This window comes from Prionailurus viverrinus, chromosome D4, assembly GCF_022837055.1.
Source record: "Prionailurus viverrinus isolate Anna chromosome D4, UM_Priviv_1.0, whole genome shotgun sequence".
Classification (NCBI taxonomy): Eukaryota; Metazoa; Chordata; class Mammalia; order Carnivora; family Felidae; genus Prionailurus; species Prionailurus viverrinus.
In genome coordinates this window covers 566,949-590,579 of record NC_062573.1, presented here as the reverse complement: position 1 = coordinate 590,579, position 23,631 = coordinate 566,949, and the positions used below count along the sequence as shown (strand labels likewise).

The window sequence follows — 23,631 nt, the reverse complement described above, 5'->3', positions numbered from 1 at the left end:
AGCCAGCATCTCATAAGCAGGGTGAAAAGTTGAATGAATAGATTTTGCAAAATGCTTCCTACTTAAAGTGAAAAAGGTGACTTGGTAGAAATTTTTTTTTAATGTTTATTTTTGAGAGAGCATGAGTAGGGGAGGGGCAGAGAGAGAGACACACAGAATCCAAAGCAAGCTCCAGGCTCTGAGCTGTCAGCACAGAGCCCGACATGGGGCTTGAACTCACAAACTTCGAGATCATGACCTGAGCCAAAGTCAGAAGCTTAACCAACTGAGCCAGCCAAGCACCCTGGTAGGATTTTAATTCATGGAGGATGTGATTTACATCTTGGGAGAGCTCTGGTTTGAGATAAAAGTTCTGGGAGCTCAGAAGATAGATCCATTTCATTTAGGTCAGCTTTGCCCTGTGAGTTTTTCGTGCAGGATTCTAAGAAAGAGTTAGGGTGTCAAAGAAGTTTGGGGATGACTGTGCTGAAGGTAAACCAGGCAGAGTTGTGAATAAAATAATGGCAAGGCCACCTGGGTGGGTCATTCAGTTGAGCAGCGGACTCTTAGGTTTCCGCTCAGGTCGTGATCTCACGGTTCATGAGTTTGAGCCCCATGTCAGGCTCTGCGCTGACAGTGTGGAGCCTGTTTGGGATTCTCTCCCTGCCCTCCCCCACTCTTTTTTTTCAAGAATAAATTGATTTAAAAAATAAGAAAGACCAAACGTTGGTATTTGTTGACACTGGTGATGGGCATAGGGAGGTTCGTTGTCCTGTTTACTAGATTTATCTTTGAAATCTTCCATTATAATATGTTTAGATAATAAAGGGGAAAAAACAAAAGGACTTTCTTGTGCCACACTTATTGGTAACTATGTTTGTTTGGATTGTTAACCTCCAGGAGTGTGCAGTGTTTCCCCAACTGACTGTGGGACTCCTTTTTCCAGGGCTTCTCAGGTCTAGTATTTCTGGGAAAACACTTTTTGAAATGCTTTACTTGGAGGTAAAGGTAGTCAAGAAAGTATCTTGAGATTGTATTCGATCCAGATACTTAAAGCTATACAGAGCTTTTTAAAAAAAAAAAAAAAATTCTCGGGGCGCCTGGGTGACTCAGTTGGTTAAGTGGCCGACTCAGGCCAGGTCATGACGGCTCAGGTCATGATTTCGCGGTCCGTGAGTTCGAGCCCCGCGTCGGGCTCTGTGCTGACAGCTTAGAGCCTGGAGCCTGTTTTGGATTCTGTGTCTCCCTCTCTCTGACCCTCCCCCGTTCATGCTCTCTCTCTGTCTCAAAAATAAATAAACGTTAAAAAAAATTTTTTTTTTAGGGGCGCCTGGGTGGCTCAGTCGGTTAAGTGGCCGACTTCGGCCCAGGTCATGATCTCACAGTCCGTGAGTTCGAGCCCTGCGTCGGGCTCTGTGCTGACAGCTCAGAGCCTGGAGCCTGTTTCAGATTCTATGTCTCCCTCTCTCTGGCCCTCCCCCATTCATGCTTTGTCTCTCTCTGTCTCAAAAATAAATAAACACTAAAAAAAAAATTAAAAAAAAATTTTTTTAAATTCTTTTTTTTTTAAGTTTATTTATGTTTAGAGAGAGAAAGCATGAGCAGGGGAGGGGCAGAGAGAGAGGGGAGGATCTGAAGCGGGCTTCATGCTGACAGCAGCCAGCCCGATGTGGGGCTTGAACTTACAAACTGTGACACTTAACCAACTGAGCCACCCAGGCACCCCTATAAAAGAGATTTTTTTTAAATGAGAATAAAATGTCCAGAAATCCCTTTATTCTGGGTACCCACTGTGACCATTTCTTCAGTTCTCTCTGTGTATGTACGCATTTATGCAAATATAGTTCTTAAGCAAATAGACTTGGTACTCATGTTGTTCTGAAACCTGCCATCACTCAGTAATATCTTGGATACTTTTCAGGTCCATCAGTGTGAACTGTATCACAATATGGTCTGTTGAACTTACGAATCAGAATGAACCATTTTTCAGTTGGTGACTAGTTGTTTTCGATTTTTTACAATTATTAGCATTCTTCTTTTTAATTTTTTTTTCAACGTTTATTTATTTTTGGGACAGAGAGAGACAGAGCATGAACGGGGGAGGGGCAGAGAGAGAGGGAGACACAGAATCGGAAACAGGCTCCAGGCTCTGAGCCATCAGCCCAGAGCCTGACGTGGGGCTCAAACTCACGGACCGCGAGATCATGACCTGGCTGAAGTCGGACGCTTAACCGACTGCGCCACCCAGGCGCCCCTAGCATTCTTCTTTTTTTTAAGTTTATTTATTTATTTGAGAGAGAGAGAGCACGAGTGGGGCAGAAGAAGAGAGAGAGGGAGAAGTAGAATCCCCAGCAGGCTCCGTACCACCAGTGCAGAGCCCCATGCGGGGCTCAAACCCACAAACCGTGAGATCGTGGCCTGAGTTGAAGTTGGATGCTCAAGCGACTGAACCACCCACGTGCTCCTCTTTTCTTTTTTTAAAGGTCTTATTTTTAAGTAATCTCTACACCCAATGTAGAGATGTGTGCTTAAACTCACAACCCTGAGATCTAGAGTTGCACGCTCCACTGGCTAAGCCAGCCAGGAATCTCTGCTTTGTTTATTAATTACGGTAAAATAGACAGCATTCAAAAGTTACCATTTCAGCCATTTCTCTTTTTTTTAATAAATTTTTTTTTTTTTTTTTTTTTTTTTTAAGAGAGAGAGGGGCAGAGAGAGAGAGTGGGAGACACAGAATCCTAAGCAGACTCCAGGCTCTGAGCTGTCAGCACAGAGCCCGACACGGGGCTTGAACCCACGAACCACAAGATCATGACCTGAGCCGGTGTTGGACACCCGGCTGAGCCACCGAGGAGTCCCGGCATATTGATGTCTGACTGTCATGGTGGTCCGTGTCCAGAACTTTTTCTTCTTGCAAAACTGAAACCCTGTACCCACTAAACACTCATTCCCCCATCCTCCTCTCCCCTCTGCCCCTGGCAACCCCTGCTCTACTTTCTGTCTTTATAAATATTATTCTAGGGACCTCAAGTAAGTGGAATGATGCTGTATTTATCCTTTTGTGTCTGGTTTATTTCACTTAGCATAATGTCCTCTGTGTTCATCCACTCACTGTGCTCCTTGCCAGTTCTGACAAGGCAGAATGTCACCTGGGAAGAAGTGCAGTTCACTTGGCCCGCATAACTTCTCAGTCAATACCTTTACGGGGAGGAAAAATAGTGGAAGTGCTTGGTGCTTGGTGACTGCCTTACGAGTGGAGGGGGAGGCAGATTGGGAGGGAGAGATGGAGACCGGTAGAGGGAGGCAGAGGGAGATTCTCCAGGGAGACCGGGCGAGTAATTTTCCATGGCCGGAACGAGTGAAAACATCGTTACATTTTGTGTATTTCCAATCAGTTGACCTCTTGAATTGAAAAGGTATTGGGACTGCCTGGCATCCAGGTGTAGGGTGCATATCAAACCTTTAGAGAACTGGGGGAATAGAAAAAGGAGCTCGGAATTCAGTCCCTACCCCCTGCTGTTCAGGAGGTCACTGAGAACCTGGAGTTGATTGCTATACCGTCCAGTGTTTGTTGTTGTTGTTGTTGTTGTTGTTTTCTGTTGGGTTTTTTCCCTGAATGAGTTTCTCTCCAAAAACAAAGAGGGCCATTCTCTGCTTTGTCACCTCCCTCTCCCTACACCTAACAGAGTGTTAGGCATCTGGTGAAACTGGTGGGAGGTGAGGTAGGCAGACAATAGGACACATAAAGAATGGCTTTTGCAATGTCTCATTTCCAGTGCCAAGTGCAGAATGGGGTGGGTGAGTGGGACGTGTAGAGGGCCAGAGATAATGGGTTTTGGCCATGTCTCAGATCAGACAAAGGATCAACGAATAAGATTTTAGTTTCTGTGCTAATACCAAAGCTCTCAAATCTGTTTTGCATCTGGTAAAAGCAACAAAACCCCCATTTCACCAGGAGGCTGGAGTGATTTAAAAGAAAAATCCTCCCTTTTTATAGCCCCTGCCCACGGCCTTGAGATCCATTCCTTGCTGGAGCAGGTCTTAGAAATTTTGGAGAGCTATGATTGTGTAAGCCATTTTGTACCCAGAGCTGAATATGTGATTAAACATTTTGCTGCTACCCGCTGGAGAAGAGGCTGTCGACGCCATCAACTGTTCCAGAAACGCACACCCCAGGGAGGAGTTACCCAGTCCTGTTTTCTCTATATAGAAGATTGCAGGAAATGCCTCTTAGCTCCTACGTTTTTCCTCTAGATTCTGAAAAGCTGCTTCTGGGGTGTGGCCACTCCTTTTTTTTCTCTCTACTCTGATGGGATGAGGGGACAGGAGAATTTTTCCTATCACTACAGCAGGGCAGCTTAGAAACCAGACTGTGGATCCCAGGCACAGTGGAAGAAGGACCAAACTGCAGAGGACCAGGAAGCTGAGGGCTGGGCCTGGGCCGAAGTTCTGGTGCAATGCCCAGTGCCTTTGTATTTCCTTAAAGAGGAGGGCTGCTTGGTAACCAGGAGGCTGAGGCCTTCCGGACTGCAGGGTTCCTGGTCTGCCTGACTGCACAGGAATGATCTGGGTGTTACTCCCAATGGCTGCAGCCCAGCTGTCACTGGAGTGGGGGTGGGGAAAGGGCTTCCCAGCAGAGGACTTTGGGCTACACAACAGAGTTTAGAGCCAGGCCCTTGAACAGCTAAGGCTGTAAGGAACAGAAACTCCAGAAATCCTCTTGGTTTATCTTTTTTTTAGCAGCTCGGCATCCATCGTCGCAGTGCCCCCCTTTCCTAGGGGAAGGCAATAGAGCATACAGTTTAAGAGAAGGTTCTGGGGCACCTGGGTGGCTCAATCAGTTAAGTGTCTGACTTCGGCTCAGGTCAGGATCTCGCAGTTGGTGAGTTCGAGCCCCGCATGAGGCTCCATGCTGACAGCTCAGAGCCTGGAGCCTGCTTTGGATTCTGTGTCTCCCTCTCTCTCTGTCCCACCCCCACTAGTGCTCTCTCTCTCTCTCTTTCAAAAGTGAATAAATATTAAAAAAAAAAAAAATTTAAAAAGAAGATTCTGACTGCTTGGATCCAAATCCTAATTTTTCTTACTAACTGCCTAACCTAGGGCAAGAGACCTAGTTTCCATGCCACAGTGCTCACTTATAAAATGGGGAAAGAATACCTACCTCATAAAATATTGCAGATTAAAGAAAAAAAAAAAGGTAACATGAAATGCTTAACATAGCACCTGGTACATAAGGAAAGTTCAATTAATTGTGGCCAGAAGAACTTTAATGTCTTATTTATAAAATAGGACTAACGGGGCTCCTGGGTGGCTCAGTCAGGCGAGGGACTCTTGATTTCAGCTCAGGTCATGATCCCAGGGTCCTGTGATGCCTCGAATAGGGCTCTTTGCTGAGCCTGGAGCCTGCTTGGGATTCTCTCTCTCTCTCTCTCTCTCTCTCTCTCTCTCTCTTTCTCTCCCCCCCCTCTCTCTTTTCCTTTCTCTGCCCCTTCCCCCTCATTCTCTCGTAAAATAAAAAATAATAATAAAAATAAAATACGACTAATGCATCCTATTCCACCCGTGACCTGTCAGAAAGCTTTTGCGGTAAGAATATAAGAAATTATTATCTCTCCAAATCCCAAATGACACACTTAATCTCCAAATTAGTCTTTATTTTTTAGGACCCTATTTGGCCTTTTCTTACCATCGCCTCAAACCTGGAGCTCCCAATTATCCTCGGTTTCTGCACCCCAGCCCCCACCAGAGTCGGCTGACTTGGGTGGGTCTCCGCCTCAGTCTTCTTCTAGGGAAAGGGGGCAAGAGAATGAAAATCCTGTGGGTGGGTGACCTCGCCCTTTGGGACTGGGCGTTTTTCGGACCGGGGCGCGCAGCATCCCCTGCCAGACTGCAGCGACGGCTCCTGCCCCGCCCTTCGTTGCAGTCCTGGAAGGGCTCCCAGGGGCGGAGGGGCGGGGTGGGGTGCCGAAGATTCTCTGCAGGGCGGGGAGGGGCTGGATTGGAGGATCCGAGGTGCGGAGAGGGCGGGGCGGCTGCCGCATCTCGGCCCGCCCGGGCGGTGGCAGTGACTCCACTGCACCACTGGCCCCCACCCCTGGCGCGCGCCCTCCCTTCCCATCCTCCCGCCGCGATCCCCCGACTCGGCTCTGCCCCCGCAGCGGTGCTTCGGCTCTTTCCGGGAGCGCTCGGCCCTTTCCGCCGCGTGATCGGGAAGCGAGCTGGCGGGAGCTCCGCCCCCATAGCTCGGATGGCGCTCGCCCCCGCCCCTCGCGCCGCGCCCCGGCGCTTCCCCCGCGCTCGCGCCCGCCCGCCGCCGGAACGCGCGTGGCCGCCTATAAAAGAAGCGAGGCGCGCGCGTCGCCGCCACTACCCGCTGCGGAGCGAACGGCGAGGCGGGAGGCCGCGGAGGCGCGTCGGTCCCTCAGCACCCCCCCCCCCCCCCACACTCCCCCAGACCGGCGCACCTACTGCCCTCACCACCCCCCGGAGCCGGTGAGAGGGGGAGCTGGGGAGCTCGGGGAGGGAGCGGGGCCTGAGGGCCGCAGACCCCTGGGTGGGGAGCGGGGCAACCCTTGGGGTGGGGCGGGGCCAGCGCGCGGACAGGTGAGCCCGGCCGGCCTCGCAGCTCCCTCCGACGGGCGGGGGCCAGGCTGGCGGGCCGCGACCCGCCCGTGGCGCGTGGGCTGCGGAGGAGCCGCCCGGCCGAGCCTGGGCGCCGGCCGCTGGAATGTCATTGACTGGGCGGAGGGGGGACGAGGCCATCGGGTCCGTCCTGCTCCCCCACCCCCAAGCCTGGTTGCGGCCCCGCCCTGCCCCATCCGGCTGCCGCAGGTGGGGCGGGGGCTCCTGGCCGGATCGTCACCATCCCCCTCCCTGCAGAGCGCTTCCCCCAGCGCCCCCAGTCCCTTTCCTGGGTGGGGAGCGACTTCAGCTCCTTTTCCTGAGTCCCCACGGCGGTGCCGGCCCAACCCTTGATGGAGGAAGAGCCAAGAGCATAGAGGAAAGGGCTGTTTGACCTTAATTTCATCCTATATGGCGATTCTTGGCCTTCTCTCTAGACGCAGAAAGGTCTGACACTGGCCATCTCCTATTCCTTCCTTGTAATAAACGTTTCTTCCCTACCCACTTGTGATTTGCTTGTAAATAACAGGTAGATTCGGCGCTTTCTTTGTGTGAGACTCAAATCCAATAACTTAACAGCTTACGAGTTCTTTGCCCCTGCTGCACCCGACACCGGGTCTTTCGATTTGAGCACCTTACATTATTTGTCAAAAATTCTGCAGCCACGCCAGTATTGAATGATAGAGCAGCCTTTTGTTTGGAAGCTAACCCTGCGAATTGGGTAAGGTGCTTCCTAAAGAAAATTGCCTTTCGGAGTCTCTTTGATGTATTGGGTTAAAATATTTTAAATAAGGGGCTTGTTGAGGTTAAGGGTTGCATATGTTTTAAATTAAAAACCTCAAGAGCCCAGAAAGCTGGATCGAGATGATCGAATTGCCACAACACCTTGTCAGACCTCTTTTATATAATAGATTCTAAAATACGTAGGCTCTTTGTTCTGTCTTCATCATGGTATTTTAGAAAAACTTAACCATCATGGCTGGTAGGGAAGAGAGACTATCTGAAGTATTTTAATAATGTGTTGAGAAATTGCGGAGTCATAGCAATTGGACCTAAGTAAAACAGAATGTATCAAAGATGGAAGGGTGGGGGGGGGGGTGTCTTGCAGCCAGGAAACAAAATCTTAGGAATAGCAGTGGGAACACTCAGCTGTATGAAGCTATTGAGCCAAGGTTCCAACTCCTTAAGCTAGTCATTTTCCCTTTTTTTGTTGCCACTAACGTCTTAGATTTTCAAAGGTCAAATTGAAGTCAAAGTTTAAAAATGCGCTGTAAGGGAAAAATGCTGCAGTAAAGGGCCTCTGCAGGAAATTAACAATAAGCCTTTTTTAGTAACTGGGCCAATAATTACTCAAAGGGACCCTCAAAGTGTGTTAGCTGTTACCTAGGGACCTCCATGGAGGGACAAGCCTCTGAGGGAAGATTTGCCCTGTGCTGGACAGGTGTGAGGCAGTTCTTAGAGTAATCCATCAGCTAAGTAACATTCTCGAATATGCTTTTGGTCTTGGCAGTGTGTTTTGTACTGATCTAACAATTGGAGAAATCTGATCTGTCACAGGCTCTGATATGAGCTCGTCAAATAATCTGATGAACAGGTTTAGGTGGGGAGAGCTGGTGTTTAAGTATTATCTTTTGGTTCCCTGGGTTAGAATTTGCTCTACTTTGCCTTACCTGCCTTCATCCCAAGGGGAGGGGCTGCCTACCGAACCGAACCCGTGTGGTGGATGTCAGGAGCAGTCCACGGTCCTGGCATTGCCGAACCTGCACGAAGGGTAGTAGGCACGAGGCCGGCCTCGTAATCAATCCTCCGTGGGCTATGCAAGGACTCTGCTAGCTATGCGGTCTGGGCTGCTGCAGCTGTGGTCAGAGTAGGTAGAAGAATGCACGGCCCTGATGGCAAGTGCTGACTCCGGGAATGCAGAGGAGGAGCCCAGAGCCCATGATCACTTCGGGCGGGCCCGGCCCGAGGCCACCGGCCTGGAGCAGCTGTGCTGCTTACCTCCGTCACACCTTTTTTGCATATTCCTCTCATAGGTTTCGAACAGGAAATAAGTGTCTTGGGAGTACACCAGTAAGCCAGGCCCAAGTCAGATTTCTATAGCTCGAGTTCTTTCTTGTCTCTGATGTCCTGAAATCATGCTGTTTTCTTATGCTGAATGAAAAGGGATTTAGGAATCTGCCAGTCCTAGGAGTCTCAATTTATTGGACTGTGGGATCTGGGGAGGGCGAGTTTAGTGTTAGAAAGCATAGTCAGTATTCCTACTTTATTTGGAAAGTGGAGAAACTGAGGCCCAGAGCGGGGGTGTGACTTGGCCAAGGCAGCATATTTCCACAAATAGGAACTGCTAAGACCCCATTTTAGATCCCCGGTGGGATGCAGAATCTCCACAATGAGCAAGGTGCTGGGAAGACAGTGGGAATTTGGGGTTTCCTTGTCTTCATATGTTCCTAATGGTCTGTTTTCTCCATTTTGAAATTACGTTGTTCAGTTTGCCCTTAGAAGCTTGTTATCTTGCTCTCCCCCCTCCCTTTAGACTCCACATTCCTCCATCATGTTGTCATCGTTTCGTAAGCGCAGAGTCCAGGTATTTGACCAGCATGCAGCAAACGTGTTGCCTTTTCGGTTTTGCCTGGCTTGCAGTGAAGACACATCTGTGTCCAGAAAAGTTGAATGATCCAAAGAGAGGGAGAAAAAACCCTGCCTGCATGACCTTTCTGTTAAGTAAATTGGTTAGGGTTTGGGTTTTTTTTTTCTTTCTTTCTTTTTTTTTTTTTCGGAAGTCTTAGTCAATTGATTCTGAAATTTCCAAAGCCTCCTGTTTTTTTACCTTCCTCTCTTTCAGGCATGAATATATTAATTTCTTCTCACCCTACTGGTGTTTGCATGTAGCGTTTGCTGATTTTTTAATTGATGGTTACTTGGTTCTTAAGAACCAAGGGACTAAACAGATTATCCTAGATATTGGGGGCAGGGGGGATGATCTGAAAACGTGTAGTGAAAGTAGCGTCTTTAAATTGGACAAATATCGTAAACTTGGGTTTGTTTCCTGTTCCCATTGACTTATTTTTTTCTGTCACAATCCTTGTAATGAAACGGAGCTTGCATTTTCTTGGCAGAAAAAAAAAAAGCCATCTAAAAAACTCACTATATATGTCTTATTTGTGTACCGTTTTTGAGTGTTTGCTAAATTGGACCTTTTTCAAAAAGAAAAATGCTTAAAACTCCAGTCTTGATAACCCCTAAGGAGAAATAAAAACTTTGCACATTTCTAGTGATTATGGGTGATAAATCCAAGGCAAGCCCTTTTATAAATCACACCGGTGAATTGCTGAAACGAGGTTTATAAAAATGGGCCATGTTACAACCTTTTCCTGTTTTGACTGTTGGTAATAATATTTTGCATTTAAATACCTCTCATCTGAATTTTACAGGTTAAGAGGTAAGTAGCAACGAGATAGTATTGGGGAAGCATTCAGAAGTAAGTTTTCTTAACTTTGCTCCGCATTTCTGGATTTTGATGCAATGCAGTATGAATTTTTTGCTTTCTGAAAGCAAAGTCCCTGCTCACCTCTGCAGAAATGCGCTAATGAGTTGAAATGAATTAATCAATCTGAAGGCTGATGTGCCAATCCACAATCCTGACTGGAATGTGGCTTAAGCAGAAATATTTGTTGTTTTTATTCATGGTTAAAACTCTTCATTTGTGTATTATTTCTCTCTCTGCTTACCATCAGACCTGCTGCTAAAATCTGCAGCTCAGCTGGTTTTGAGTTCATTTGCTTCATCTGAAAATCACTGGATATAAAACGTTAATAGGTGCTAAACAGTTCTTTGGTGGGTTGCTCTCCGGAGAATTTCCACATCTGTGGATGTGGCTGTCCTGCCTTGCACATGTAACATTGGGTAATAGGTTGGCTTTCCAAGCTGTGGAAAAAACCTGTGTTGTCGGTTCTGCACCTTTGAGCTCTGACTAAGCAACAAAAGTAAATCTGATGAATGGTTTTTCTGACCTTTCGCTTTAGGCGGTGTTTATGAATTTCCCCACAGAGCCAAATGATCTGTTCATCCCCTTCATCCCCCAAATGCCTTTCCTTGCAGAACAGTGTATCTGGTGAAATTGGAGTTTATTATGGAGTTTTCCAAATGCCTCTTACATCCAGCACGTTGGGTGGCAGGCCCCAGTGCTTTGTCTTAGTGACTCCTCTCATCTTCACGATGGGTTTATTCTCTCGTGGGGGATCCACAGAGAGATCGGGCTGAATTCTTTCACTCTCCAAGCGCCTTGTGAGGGCGTCTCTAAACTACTCACTGCAGGTGCCGGGTTCTCAGAGCCAGAAGCCTTTGCCCTTTGGCCTGAGAACCTTGCTGTCTGCAGTCATTCTCCCCTCCTGCCTCTCACATTCCCCAGAGACAGATCGCCTCGCAGCTTCTGCAGCTGAGGTCAAGGCATTTAAAAATTCCCTAAATACCAAGAACTGCCTCAGACAGCTGTCTCTTGGCATTTGCAAGAAGACGGGGTTGTTAATTAGTGTCTCGGCTCTTTTGTAGAAATCCATTTTCAGTTGATGATACGTGTAAATTTGTGTCAGATGGGAGGCATCACTCTCAGGCGTGTTCTATCTTTGGATTAAACTAGAACTTTCTACCCAAGATTCATATCTTAACCCGCCCCCCCCCCCCCCCACTTTTTCTTCCCAGAGATCTGGCAGTATTATAAGAATGCTGACAAGTTCTTTTTATTTATTACAATAGAGGACATAGTTGTAATTCCTGTTTTATCCCCTGAGATCAATTCACGTTTCTTGCTGAATGATGCAGCTAACATTCTGACTGCTGCATTGCAGCATTTATAAATAGTCCACACCTTCAGTCTTCTCAGAATATTTGTGAAAATACGACCTTTTTCTTCGGTTGTCTTCAATGGGAAGCTGTCCTTGAGCATACCGAGAATACATTTAGCACTTCATTTCCCCTCCTTTATTCTCTGCGGACAGAGACCTGATTGGCAAAATCAGAGTTGGTAGGCTGGTTTGAGATAAACAGTCCACTGCAGTCTTAGGGAGTTGGTTTTTTTGTGGGTTTTTAGGCAGTTAGTGGAATAGATAGATAGGTTAGTGTGGTTAGAGATTGTTTTTTAATGGCACGTTTCCCAAAGTCTTCCTTTCTAGCTCTTGAAAGGCGTTAATCCCATTACGGCTGAGAACAGGCCTGGAACGTTCTCTGTGGAGTCTGCCTTATCAGTCAACTGCATATTTCAGGGCAGGGGTGGGGTTCCTGCAGTGCAGCCTCAGTCCTGGAGGGAATGTCATGTGCATCCGCAGGGTCCCAAGGAATTCCATTAACTCCCTCACATAGTTTTGGGTGAGAGGTTGTCGCATCTTTCCGTGGCAGTAGTTCTTGGTGATGTGAACATTTTCCCCGTGTTTAATATAATCAATGGAGATGACCCTTTTAGGAGCAAAGAAACTGGACCTTCTGTAGATAAACTAGAGACAGCTCCCTATCAGGCTAAGGGGTGGGGAAGCTCTTAATAACTCAGTATCTTAGGCTCCTGTAACCATGCAAATGAGAATCCTGACCTCCCACAGCAGTGGGAGAGCCTTGATGACTTTCAGATGCCCAGCTCCCCAGGGAGAGCCAGTGGTGGCTTGGCAGAGCTCCCACCTACTGACGTCAGCTGATCTGCGGGAAAGAAAAGTCCATTATTGCCTGACCAAAGCACTTGGTATAGAATTGACTTGTTCTACTTCACTGCGGTGACAAAGAGGGCCTTTTAGGTTGGTTAATTTCAGCAGGGCCTCACTGGACTGTCTCCCTGGATTGGTAGGGTCAAATCAGCGAGCTGGACCCAAGCAGGGCAACTTGCCTCCGCGGAACCCTGGCAGCATTGTGCTGGGGATTCTTCATCACGAAGGGTTCCTCCCCAATGTGATTTCTTAGAAATTTCCATAGCAGCTAAAGGATTTTAGAGATGCAGTGAAGGCTGTGTATGAAGAGGCAGGATACACACCATAGAGATTAATCTGAAGACTTAGATATCTTGCAGGAACTCGTGCAACGTGGTGGTTTTATACAAAATTACACCTTCTTTGGCAAGTTTCTTTGCAAAAAAATTCTGTGAGCAAGCAAATTAGACACAAATTCCTGCTGTTTATCCATCTTAAACTGTTTCCCAAAGGGTAAGAACAAAGGAAGTATATAAATTCTTAACACTAATTTAATTGTCTACTAAGTTAAGAAGACTCAGTCTCACATAAGCAAAATCAATTTTTTTTTAAATAAGGAATTGAGGTTTTTAAGTGTTTATTTTTTTTTTTAATTTTTTTTTTTAACATTATTTATTTTTGAGACAGAGAGCATGAACAGGGGAGGGTCAGAGAGAGGGAGACACAGAATCTGAAACAGGCTCCAGGTTCTGAGCTGTCAGCACAGAGCCCGACGCGGGGCTCGAACTCAGGGACCGCGAGATCATGACCTGAGCCGAAGTCGGCCACTTAACCGACTGAGCCACCCAGGCGCCCCCTTAAGTGTTTATCTTTGAGAGAGAAAGAGAGAGAGAGAGCGCGAGAGCGAGCATGAGTGGGGGAGGGGCAGAGAGAGAGGAAGACAAGATCCCAGATGGGCTCTGCCCTGACATCAGGGAGCCTGATGCGGGGCTTGAACCCACCAACCATGAGATCATGACCTGAGCTGAAATCAGTCACTCAACCGACTGAGCCACCCAGGTGCCCCACGTTTTTATTTAAGTAATCTCTACAGCCAATGTGGTTCTCAAACTCATGACCCTGAGATCAGGAGCCCCATGTCCCTCCGACTGAGCCAGACACCCAATTTTTATTTTTTGAATAATTAATATATTCTCTTCCTTTCTTCCCTCCAAAGTGGTGATGGAAAAGATGAGAGATAGTGAAAGGAATTAATAACCAAACAGCCATCAGTAAAGTTTATGCTGGCTCCAATCATGTGCAGAATCTCTTGTTCTGTCATGCTAGTCTGGGAACCAGAGGACCCCAGCTCAGCTTAAATGGGCTCTGTGACTTGGTTATTAGATGACCTGTGTCTTCCGCCTATTTAATAATGAAGTGACCACAGTTTCTCTGTTTGCAAGTTCAGAATGTTATTGGCTCTAATGTGTGCCCAGTTTTGTGGTCAAAGTAAGAGGAATATAACGTCTTTTTATTTTTTTATTTTTCTAAGTGTATTTGAGAGAGAGAGAGTGAGTGCAGGTGCACATGGTGGGGTGGGGTGGGTGGGGAGAGAGAATCCCAAGCAGGCTGTGCTGACAGTGCAGGGCCTGACATGGGGCTCCATCTCGAGAACTGTGAGAGCATAACCTGAGCCGAGATCAAGAGTTGGTTGCTTAACCAACTGAACCACCCAATAAGGTCTTTTTTCTGTAGTTCCTTAGGAACGCTAAATTTCCTAAAGAACTTAGAAAAATGGCAGAGAGAAAACACTAAGTACGATGCAGAATGTTGAGGGTGCTCTTAAGAGGAGCATGGAGGCAGTGAGGACTTCTGATTTAGGACTTCAGAGAAGACAAGGTCGTTGCTTTAGACTTGGAGAGCTTTGTATGGTGTTAAATGCTGCAGCTGGGAGTAGGAGAGGACATTCCTGCCTAAGGAGACCTTCTGAGCTGGGACGTGGGCCCTGTCAGGGCCTGTCACTTGGGGTTGGTCGGGCAGTTGGATATGAGATCTGGCTGGAGCAGACAATGCAGGGGAGCGGGTGAAGTCATGTTTACATTCTAGTAAACGTAGCTGGTGATGGTAGTGATCCTTGTCAAGATCCCTGCCAGAAGTCCGCTTTCTCCCAAAGAGATTTTTTTTTTAATATTTTATTGATTTTGGGGGAGAACACAAGTGGGGGAGGGGTAGAGAGAGGGGAACAGAGGATCTGAAGCAGGCTCTGGGGTGACAGGCTGACAGCAGAGAGCCCGATGTGGGGCTCAAACTCACGAGCTGTGAGATCATGACCTGAGCTGAAGTTGGACATTTAACCAACTAGCTACCCACGCGCCCCTGAAGAGGCTAAGATTCTTAAGGCAGCAGTGTGAACCAGAACTGCCTTGTTGTAATGAAGTATTGTCACAGAAATTCCACTACGAGCAGACATTTAATTTTTTACTGTCACCCTCAGGTTTTTAAGGATCAAAAATATTTTTTTCAGACACAGCTATCTCTTGATGATAACAGAACTACCTCCTTTTTTAAAAAAAAATATTTAGCGAGGGAGAGAATCCCAAGTGGGCTCCACATTGTCAGTGCAGAGCCTGATGCAGGGCTCGATCTCACGAACCGTGAAATCATCACCTGAGCTGAAATCAAGAGTTGGACACTCGACTGAGACACCCAGGCCCCTCCTCCTTTTTTTTTTTTTTTTAAATGTTTATTTATTTATTTTGAGAGAAAGAGGGCGAGTGGGGCTAGGGGGACAGAGAGGGAGGGAACAGAACTGCTTTCTTGAGCTGTTTCACCAAGGGCTCACCCTGCCAGAGTGAAGAGACCAGCTCATTTCTCACAATGCCCTGCCACGTGCTCAGTCCAAGATTAGAAACTCCCATTTGTTCAGTAGGTTGACACCTACTTGTGGGGCTTCATCCTTTGTAGTTCTTGTCACAAATCTTTTATCTGGGTGGGATTCCCATTTCACAGTATGGGACAGGTAACTTGGGTAGATCACAGAGCTCCACCCCGCCCTTCACAGATGAATCCAGATCTGTGTAGCAGCTACAGCACTCAGCATCTACTTGGTCATTTGTCAGCAACCATTTCTTAATGGGCTGTGTGTGCCAGCAATCGGGGATACGGAGATTAGATTGTCGGTCTGCTTATACTGCGAGAAGTATATACAAGTGCTTTGTAAATCTGCAGAAAGTGTGATTAAATCTGAGAAGAGGGAAGGAGGGAGCATTGAGTACGGCTTGGTGAGGAGGCAAGATTGTACAGCTTGCTCATTTCGGCTGGGTGTTGAGATATAAATAGGAGTTATCTGGGCAGAGGAGACACAGAACATTCTACACAAAAGAAGCCTGGAAAGATAGCTGGGAATCTTTGGAGAGGATCCTGTATTTGGAGGAGAAAGAATACTTCAGTATGCCCAGAGGGTAGGGGACATGGGTGAGAGACGTTTTGGGGGCCAGATTAGAGCATCCAGCTAAAGCAGTGGCTTTTTTCTTCCCTCAGAAGGGAGCCATAAAAGGTTTTAGAGCATGGGAGTGACTGGCAAAGAATAAACTTCTCTTTATAGTAAAATAAATAAATCAGACTTTGGGGGGAAACCATAATACAACAAAAACAACTGGTCACTACATGGAGACTAATTTGGAAGGGATGGTGACACGGCTAGACTCCCCTCCTGTTCTCCCTGTTAGGAAGATGGTGTCTTAATAGACAGGTAGTTCTCAGAGGTGATCAGGTGCAGACAGTGTTTTCTCGCCACCTCTTGAGGTTGCTTTAGTTCCTAAGGAGTTGGAAACTTTGACCTCACCTGCATCTCGCTGGTGCTGTGTACCTCCCATCTGGATGGTGGGGGCACTGTCACTGACTTCCATGCCTAACCCTCAGGCTGCTTATCCTTTCCTGTTAGCCAGGCCAGGTGAACAGGGAGGGCTCTGAATGTCTCCTGGGTAACCAACAACCGTTTTTATCCCATGTATAAATTATGAAACAGTAGCCAGAGAGGCTAAAAGGTTTATCTGGTCTGCTTTTTTTTTACCAAACTGAACTTTCTGGTAGAATGTAATTTTACATTTGGAAACATCCTGAGAATGCCTCATTTTGGTCATTGTAGGAAACTGAGGCATAGGAAAGTGACTTGTGCAAGGTCACGTGGTACGGACACATTTAGAAGCTCTGAGTCTGTACCTCTTTCCCTCTGTAGTCCGTCGGTTAGAGGCTTACTCCTGATGAGCATGGATAGCATATCCTGGGTTTTGCCCATAAATAGGCCAGATTTTCTTTTTGACATAAAGATTTGGTGACAGTGTCCAGAAATCTGGGGATTTGAAGTTGGAGCCGATGGAGAGCTATGGGGAGTGCTGCCTCCATCAGCCTGCGGTTGTGGTGAACTTGAAACTGATGCTGAACTTGCAGTGTCCTGTCCGCAGTAGTAGGCGGGAGTAGAGCAGGGTGCACCTTTGATCACACCTTCGCGTTCTTGTGTTTTAGATTTCTCTGTTTTTTAGTATTACATCAGATTCAGATCGAGATGTACGACTACCTGTTTAATAATTGCTACTAACCTTTTGACGTAGATAAAGCACCCATTGCTGTAAAATATACTGAACGCAAGCATTGTGACTTAAGCCTACATTTTTTTAAAACTGTAGTGTGGTTAACATACCATTTACGTTAGTTTCTCACTACCCCTCTTATTTTTAAGATGCACTATGAGTTTCTTTTGTGCACGTTCACAGGAAACGCAACCTGTTCTCTGCTCAGGTGCTCTGGCAGCCTGAGGAAGACGTAGTAACTGAGAAATCAGGGACTCTGACTAGGTAAATTCTATTGGTTATTGATGTTAAGGACTCGGTTACTTTGTAACCCCCTTTTCTTCATTGAGTAACAGGCTGAGACTGGAGAGAAGGAAAAACTGATTTAAGTAAGAGTAAATTCTTTCTCATCTCCACAGGATAGAATGCAGAGACCAGATGAAAGGACTTTTGAATGGCTTTTTCAGTAATTCTTTCTTTTTTAACGTTCATTTATTTTGAGAGAAAGAGAGGGAGAGAATGAGCAGGGGAGGCGCAGAGAGAGAGAGAGAGAGAGAGAGAGAGAGAGAGAGAGAGAGAGAATCCCAAATAGGCTCTGTGCCATTAGAGCCCAACAAGGGGCTTGAATCCACAGTGAGGCCGGTGACGTGAGCCGAGAGTCAGACCACTCAGGTGTCCCAATAATTCCTTTTTTTTTTTTAAGGTTTATTTAATTATTTTGAGAGAGAGAGAGTCCCAAGGAAGCCCTGCACTGTCAGCGCAGAGCCCAGTACAGGGCTTGAACTCACGAACCGTGAGATCATGACCTGAGCTGAAATGAAGAGTCGGATGCTCAACCGACTGAGCCACCCAGGCACCCCTCAGTACATCCTTTGAGTACCAATTTGGCATTTCCTTTAAATTCTCAAAACCCTTGTAGAATTGCTGGTAAGCTCTAGTTCTCCCGGTTGTATTTTTTGCTGGGTTTCACTGTGGTGTTGGTTAGACATCCTCCGAGGGAGCCATGTAGGCAGGTGTCGCAGGCCAGTAGATGACCAGTTTTTACAAAGGAATAGAATCTGGGCTCACTGTTCTATGGTGAGGACGGATTACTTTTTTTCATCTGTCTGCCTGGGCTGTCTAAGAATTTTTGCCTTCCGAGAGGCTGATTCCATTAAATCCACTCTGGTCTCATAGTGCTTATTTCAGGGCATTCTGTCTTTTCAGAAAATGGACCCAAGTGGGGTCAAAGTGCTGGAAACGGCAGAGGACATCCAGGAGAGGCGGCAGCAGGTCCTCGACAGATACCACCGCTTCAAGGAGCTCTCAACCCTTAGGCGCCAGAAGCTTGAAGATTCTTACCGATTCCAGTTTTTCCAGAGAGATGCTGAGGAGCTGGAGAAATGGATTCAGGAGAAACTTCAGATTGCATCTGATGAGAATTATAAGGACCCAACCAACTTGCAGGTGCGTCTCATCTCCCTGAGATTCTTGCCAGAATTCAAGAGTTCATATGTTTTTGCCCCCAAATCACCCAAGGTCATTTAATTATGACCTTGAGAGGTTGGACAGAAAGAAGAATGTAGATCAGACATAAGTCAGGACTGACTCACTGTTCTGAAAAACCCTTGGTGTAGTAGGTATTATACTGTATACACTAAAGGCATTTGTGGAATCTGGTAGGTAGTTATCTTTTCTGGATGCTTCAAGCTGATGGTTCTCAAACCACTGCCTTGCAACCTTTGGTGATCCTTCACCATTTTTCAGGGAGGGTCTGGGTTGATCTCTTAGAATATGTGTTGTTAAGAAAGGCATACTAACAGTGTTGCTGGTGGAAATTTATAGTTAGGTATCTCTTTAAGCAACTCACTGGTAAGTCTTATCAAAAACAAGTCTTTAAAAATCATTGAATTGTTGCTTAATTTTGTGGCATAAGTCATGCCTCAGTGAAGTTGTTTTTTATTTTTTTTTTTTTTAATTTTTAATTTTTTTTTTTTTAATTTTTTTTTTTTTTTTTCAACGTTTATTTATTTTTGGGACAGAGAGAGACAGAGCATGAACGGGTGAGGGGCAGAGAGAGAGGGAGAGACAGAATCGGAAACAGGCTCCAGGCTCCGAGCCATCAGCCCAGAGCCTGATGCGGGGCTCGAACTCACAGACCGCGAGATCGTGACCTGGCTGAAGTCGGACGCTTAACCGACTGCGCCACCCAGGCGCCCCTGAAGTTGTTTTTTAAAAAAGGACAAAGCCGGGGCGCCTGGGTGGCGCAGTCGGTTAAGCGTCCGACTTCAGCCAGGTCACGATCTCGCGGTCCGTGAGTTCGAGCCCCGCGTCAGGCTCTGGGCTGATGGCTTGGAGCCTGGAGCCTGTTTCCGATTCTGTGTCTCCCTCTCTCTCTGCCCCTCCCCCGTTCATGCTCTGTCTCTCTCTGTCCCAAAAAATAAAAAAATAAAAAAAATAAAAAATAAAAAAGGACAAAGCCTTATTGGTTTTGGTGAAAGACTTTTTTTTTTTTTTTTAATCAAGTGGAGAGCACGGTTCTCTTACTTTACCAGACTAGTCTAAGAAGAGAAAGTGTCATGTCATGAGTGAATGCAGAAGGATTATTATTCAAGGGCAAATCGTATGTGCTGAGAAAGTTGTTGATGTGGCTCTATATTTCTATATTTAATTTTTTTTTAATGTTTATTTTTGAGAGAGACAGAGACAGAGCATGAGTGGGGGGAGGGGCAGAGAGAGAGGGAGACACAGAATCCAAAGCAGGCTCCAGGCTCCCAGCTGTCAGCACAGAACCTGATGCAGGCCTCGAACCCACAAACTGTGAGATCATGACCTGAGCCGAAGTTGGACGCTCAGTTGGGTACGGAGCCACACAGGCACCCCTGGCTCTGTATTTCTAGAGGGGATTGGATGTTCACACAAGGACTAATTTCCTGGTAGACCGTAGAAGTAGGCAATGCAAAGTTGGTGGTCCTTGGTGGCCAAGCTTCCAGAAAGCCAGTATAGATGAGGTGAGAGTATTTGAGTAATTGAGCAGGTGAGGGGATGAGGGGAATGATGAGTGTCCATAATTAGAGGAAGTTGGATTCAGGAGGGGAGGAATAAGGGGGCCTGGGTGGGGGGCAGAATGGTGAATGCTGTGTGGTTGCAGCTGTGGCTCACTTCATGGTCCACCAACAGGGCAAGCTTCAGAAGCATCAGGCCTTCGAAGCTGAAGTGCAGGCCAACTCGGGAGCCATTGTTAAACTGGATGAGACTGGAAACCTGATGATCTCAGAAGGGCATTTTGCGTCTGAAACCATAAGGGTGAGTAGGAGTAGTGCCTGGTACGGGTGGCCATCTGGTACTGGTAAGGGTGGCTGTCTGGTTGGCGGAAGAGTGTGGATTAAATGCCAGTTAGGGTTTCTAAAAAAGACTTTTCTAGCTTTTTAAAAGAATTTGTGAAGTCTCTGAAAGGAGTTACCCAAATCTTGCCTTTGTAATACGATGATTCAGTGTGAATACAAACAAGTATGTGTATGCTCAGTGGGGAAATAATTCTTTTTGTAGAAAAATTAGAATGCGATTATACTTTAAAGAAGATTACATAAATTAAACTTAAATTTACAGATGGTAATTAGATGGGAAGTTGGTGAATTTGGAGATCAAGACAGAAAGATCAGTAGGATTACTCACAGATGCTATAAAGTTCTCCATTGGCAAAACTCGATGTCTGGATCTTGGTTTGCTGAGATCTAGTGAGCAAATTTTGAGTTTATGGTCCAGCTGTAAGCAGAGACTTGTGGCACCTGCTGGTGACCATGGTGATAGAGCCAACTTTGAAGCAGGTGTCCTCACGTTCTTTGATTTGACTTGTTTGGTACCAGTTCGCTGGAGCTGGGGCAACAATTGATCCTTCCCTGCTCTGCCATTTCCAATACCAGGGTATTAAAGGGAAAGCAAACCTCTTGAGGGTGAAGTACACACGCTTAGTTCCTCATAACCAGATGTTCTTAACTGTTTCTGACTTAACGTCATACCTGTCTGTGTGTGTTGTTCTTTGTTATCCAAAGTCATGTTCCATGGAGGGACTGGCCTTTTCAGTCCTTACCAGTGGAGGCCGTCTTGAAGATTTAGATGAAAGCTACATCCAAAAGCCCGGCTAGAAGGGTCACGTCCTCTGCTGCTTGTTTCCTGACCCCCTGTAGAGCCTCCGTTCCCCTGGGGTCTGGCCTAGTGGTTTTGTAACAGTAAATACTTAGTGTCTCTTTTGCACTGATATACTCTGCAGTCTCATATTGAAGACTTGCAGTTAGCTTATTATTAATAGTTAATCACTACTAGTAATGATTGTAAATAGGAAATAAGAGTAAATTCTAAATGCCATATGACCAGCTGTTTAATTATATTCGACTCATTTGGGTAATGTCGTCTGTGTTTCTGCCGTTAAGTACAAATGTCTTCCTGCTCATTTTCCCGCTGTTTTGTATACAGTCTTATGGTAAACGAAAGTGGCATGCCTTATTATTTCCTGGATAAAAGTTGTTTTCTCAGAGTGCATGGCATTGCTCTGCAGCAGTATAACCAGGCTACAGATAGGGAACAGGAGAAATAGATCAAGTGTTTGACTTTATAGTAGCTAATCTGAAGAGGGAGGGACCCAAAGCTCACTTCATTCTGCTCTGTTAGTAAATACCCTCCTCCCTGTTTGGAGATCTTATTAAAGCAACATTTAAAAGTACTACTAGCTACTGTTTGTTGAGTAGCCATTTATGTGCAAACACTTTGCCATGGGACTTGACATATGTAATCTCTGATCTTGACTAGAAGCTCCCTGGGTAGCCCTTATCCCCGCAATATGGAAGGGAAGAAACTGAAGCTCAGAGAAGTTTGAGTAACTTCTCCAAATCCCACAGCTAGTAGGCGACAGAATTGAAATTCCAATCTACGCCTTTCTTTGCTGACAACTATTTGCTTTATTTTTCGAAGCTATATTTCATTCCTATTCGCTTTCCTTAATTTCTCTGCCAGCTGCCTCTGCCTCCTGCTGTTTTCTCATGCCCCTATTGAGAAAGCCACCCGAGTCAGAACCAGGATTTCCTCTCCACCCTGTCAGCTTTCAGTGTTTCCCAAGTGCCCCTTCCTGCCTGCTCCCTCCTGTTCCCAAACTGCGGTGCGCTTGAGAATCTGGGCTCTCTAGCCTGCAGTGTTTACGAGGTCAGATGCACCAGGAACAGGAGGGCTGTTCCAGCCCTGGAGCGGGGCCTGTCCTAGTTCTTTACCCTGAGAGCGTGAACATGAAACATGTGGGAGACTGACCATTGACTTAGGGGGTGAGGTTTTTTGGTGAGCCTTCGGTGGTCTTGTTTTTAATTTGAGCAAAGGGCTTCCATTTAATCTTTGCTGTCTTGTTCCCAGTTCCCATGGTGATCCTGGCTTGGTGCTTCATCTGGCCCCATAACTCAGTAACCTCATTTGGCAGGCAGGCTAACGTGGGGGCGGGGGTGGATTGTGAGGATTGCTTCTATGTCCTGGATAACCTGTCTGTCGCCGGTTTAGACTTTCACACCGTACCGGACGGCGTGGCGCCCCATAGTCACCGCCACCCACATTGGGTCCCACATCCGAGTAGGTGGAGTGTTGAGTTGCTGCTGCTTGCCTGTTCCTTCCCCTCTGCCTTGGAATGCCTTTCACTTCCTTCTCCTTGGCGGGGCTTCTTTGTAACCATCGGTGGTGGAAGTGAATTGTGTGTTTATTTCCCCTGCTGTTTTCTCCTTTCACATGAAACCCACACCTTGTTTCTAAGAGAATCCACCCATGTTGGCTGCCCCTTGGCCTTCAAGTTTTTAGCTGCCTGGGAGGGGCATCTCAACAATGGGTGGATCCCAGACTTCTCTCCTGTGAGTGTCCACCCCCCTTGTGGTTTGTTTTCCTTGTGTCTGCCAGTGTTAACACGGAAATTCCCAGTATCTTGGGGGAGGCTTAGTCAATACATTAAGATTGGATTAGATACCAGAAAGCGTCCCCTCAGCTTGAACGCATGATCAATTCCCCCCCAGTTCTTGACACGTCCTTACTAGGACTTGCAGTGAGAACCCAAAGATGCTGGGAAGTGAATATGTTTGGACCTGTGGCTACCACTTGGATGAGGTTTGAAATGAACCTTACCTGAGATGTACCACAAACAGTCTTTTCACAGAAGTGCCAAAACCTTTTCTGCCAAGAATCCTTTTCATTGCTGATTATGTTTCAGGACCTCTTTTTTTGTGTGTGTTTTACGTTTATTTATTTTGAGAGAGATAGCAAGCGCATGTGTGTGCATGAGCGGGGGCAGGGCAGAGAAAGAACCCCAAGCAGGCTCTGCTCTGTCAGCACAGAACCCGACACGGGGCTCAAATCCACGAACCATGAGATCATGACCTGAGCCAAGATCAAGACTCCGACGCTTAACCAACTGAACCACCCAGGCACCCCCTCCCCATCTTTTCTAATTTATATGAAAAGGTGTTCCTATTTATTTGTGCCTCATCATTGTTTCTTTGCATTCATGATGCCCATAAGACCTCTCGTTTTATTTTTTCCCTCTACCTCTGCAAATTCATAGTAACTCTTCAGTGATTTCTGCTATTTCTGTGTTAATTCCTCATCTCTCCTCCCCCACTAGTTTTCCGACCCAGGAATCTCACTTAATGATTTGATTACTAATAACAGTTATAAATAACATAATTATCATTTATGCATTTCTGTATTGTTTACATATATTATTTATATAATAGTTGATGATGATTAATAATTCCCCTGAAGTAAACTAGAATAAATCCACCTGTGAAAGGTCAGCTATTTTGTTAAGACCTACCGAA

General features: G+C 46.4%; 1 protein-coding gene across 6 annotated transcripts in view; it reads left to right on the top strand.

Annotated features, from left to right (window-relative positions):
• The first annotated feature begins 6,341 nt into the window (after positions 1–6,341).
• Positions 6,342–23,631, top strand: part of SPTAN1 (spectrin alpha, non-erythrocytic 1) — a 62,100-nt gene continuing 44,810 nt past the window's right edge. For all 6 annotated transcript variants that reach the window (XM_047829162.1, XM_047829161.1, XM_047829160.1 and 3 more), the window contains exons 1-3: positions 6,342–6,471; positions 18,020–18,259; positions 19,973–20,098. In XM_047829162.1, the coding sequence (XP_047685118.1) occupies positions 18,023–18,259; positions 19,973–20,098 (363 nt within the window). In that variant the 5' untranslated portion in view covers positions 6,342–6,471; positions 18,020–18,022. The remainder of the gene's footprint in view (positions 6,472–18,019; positions 18,260–19,972; positions 20,099–23,631) is intronic.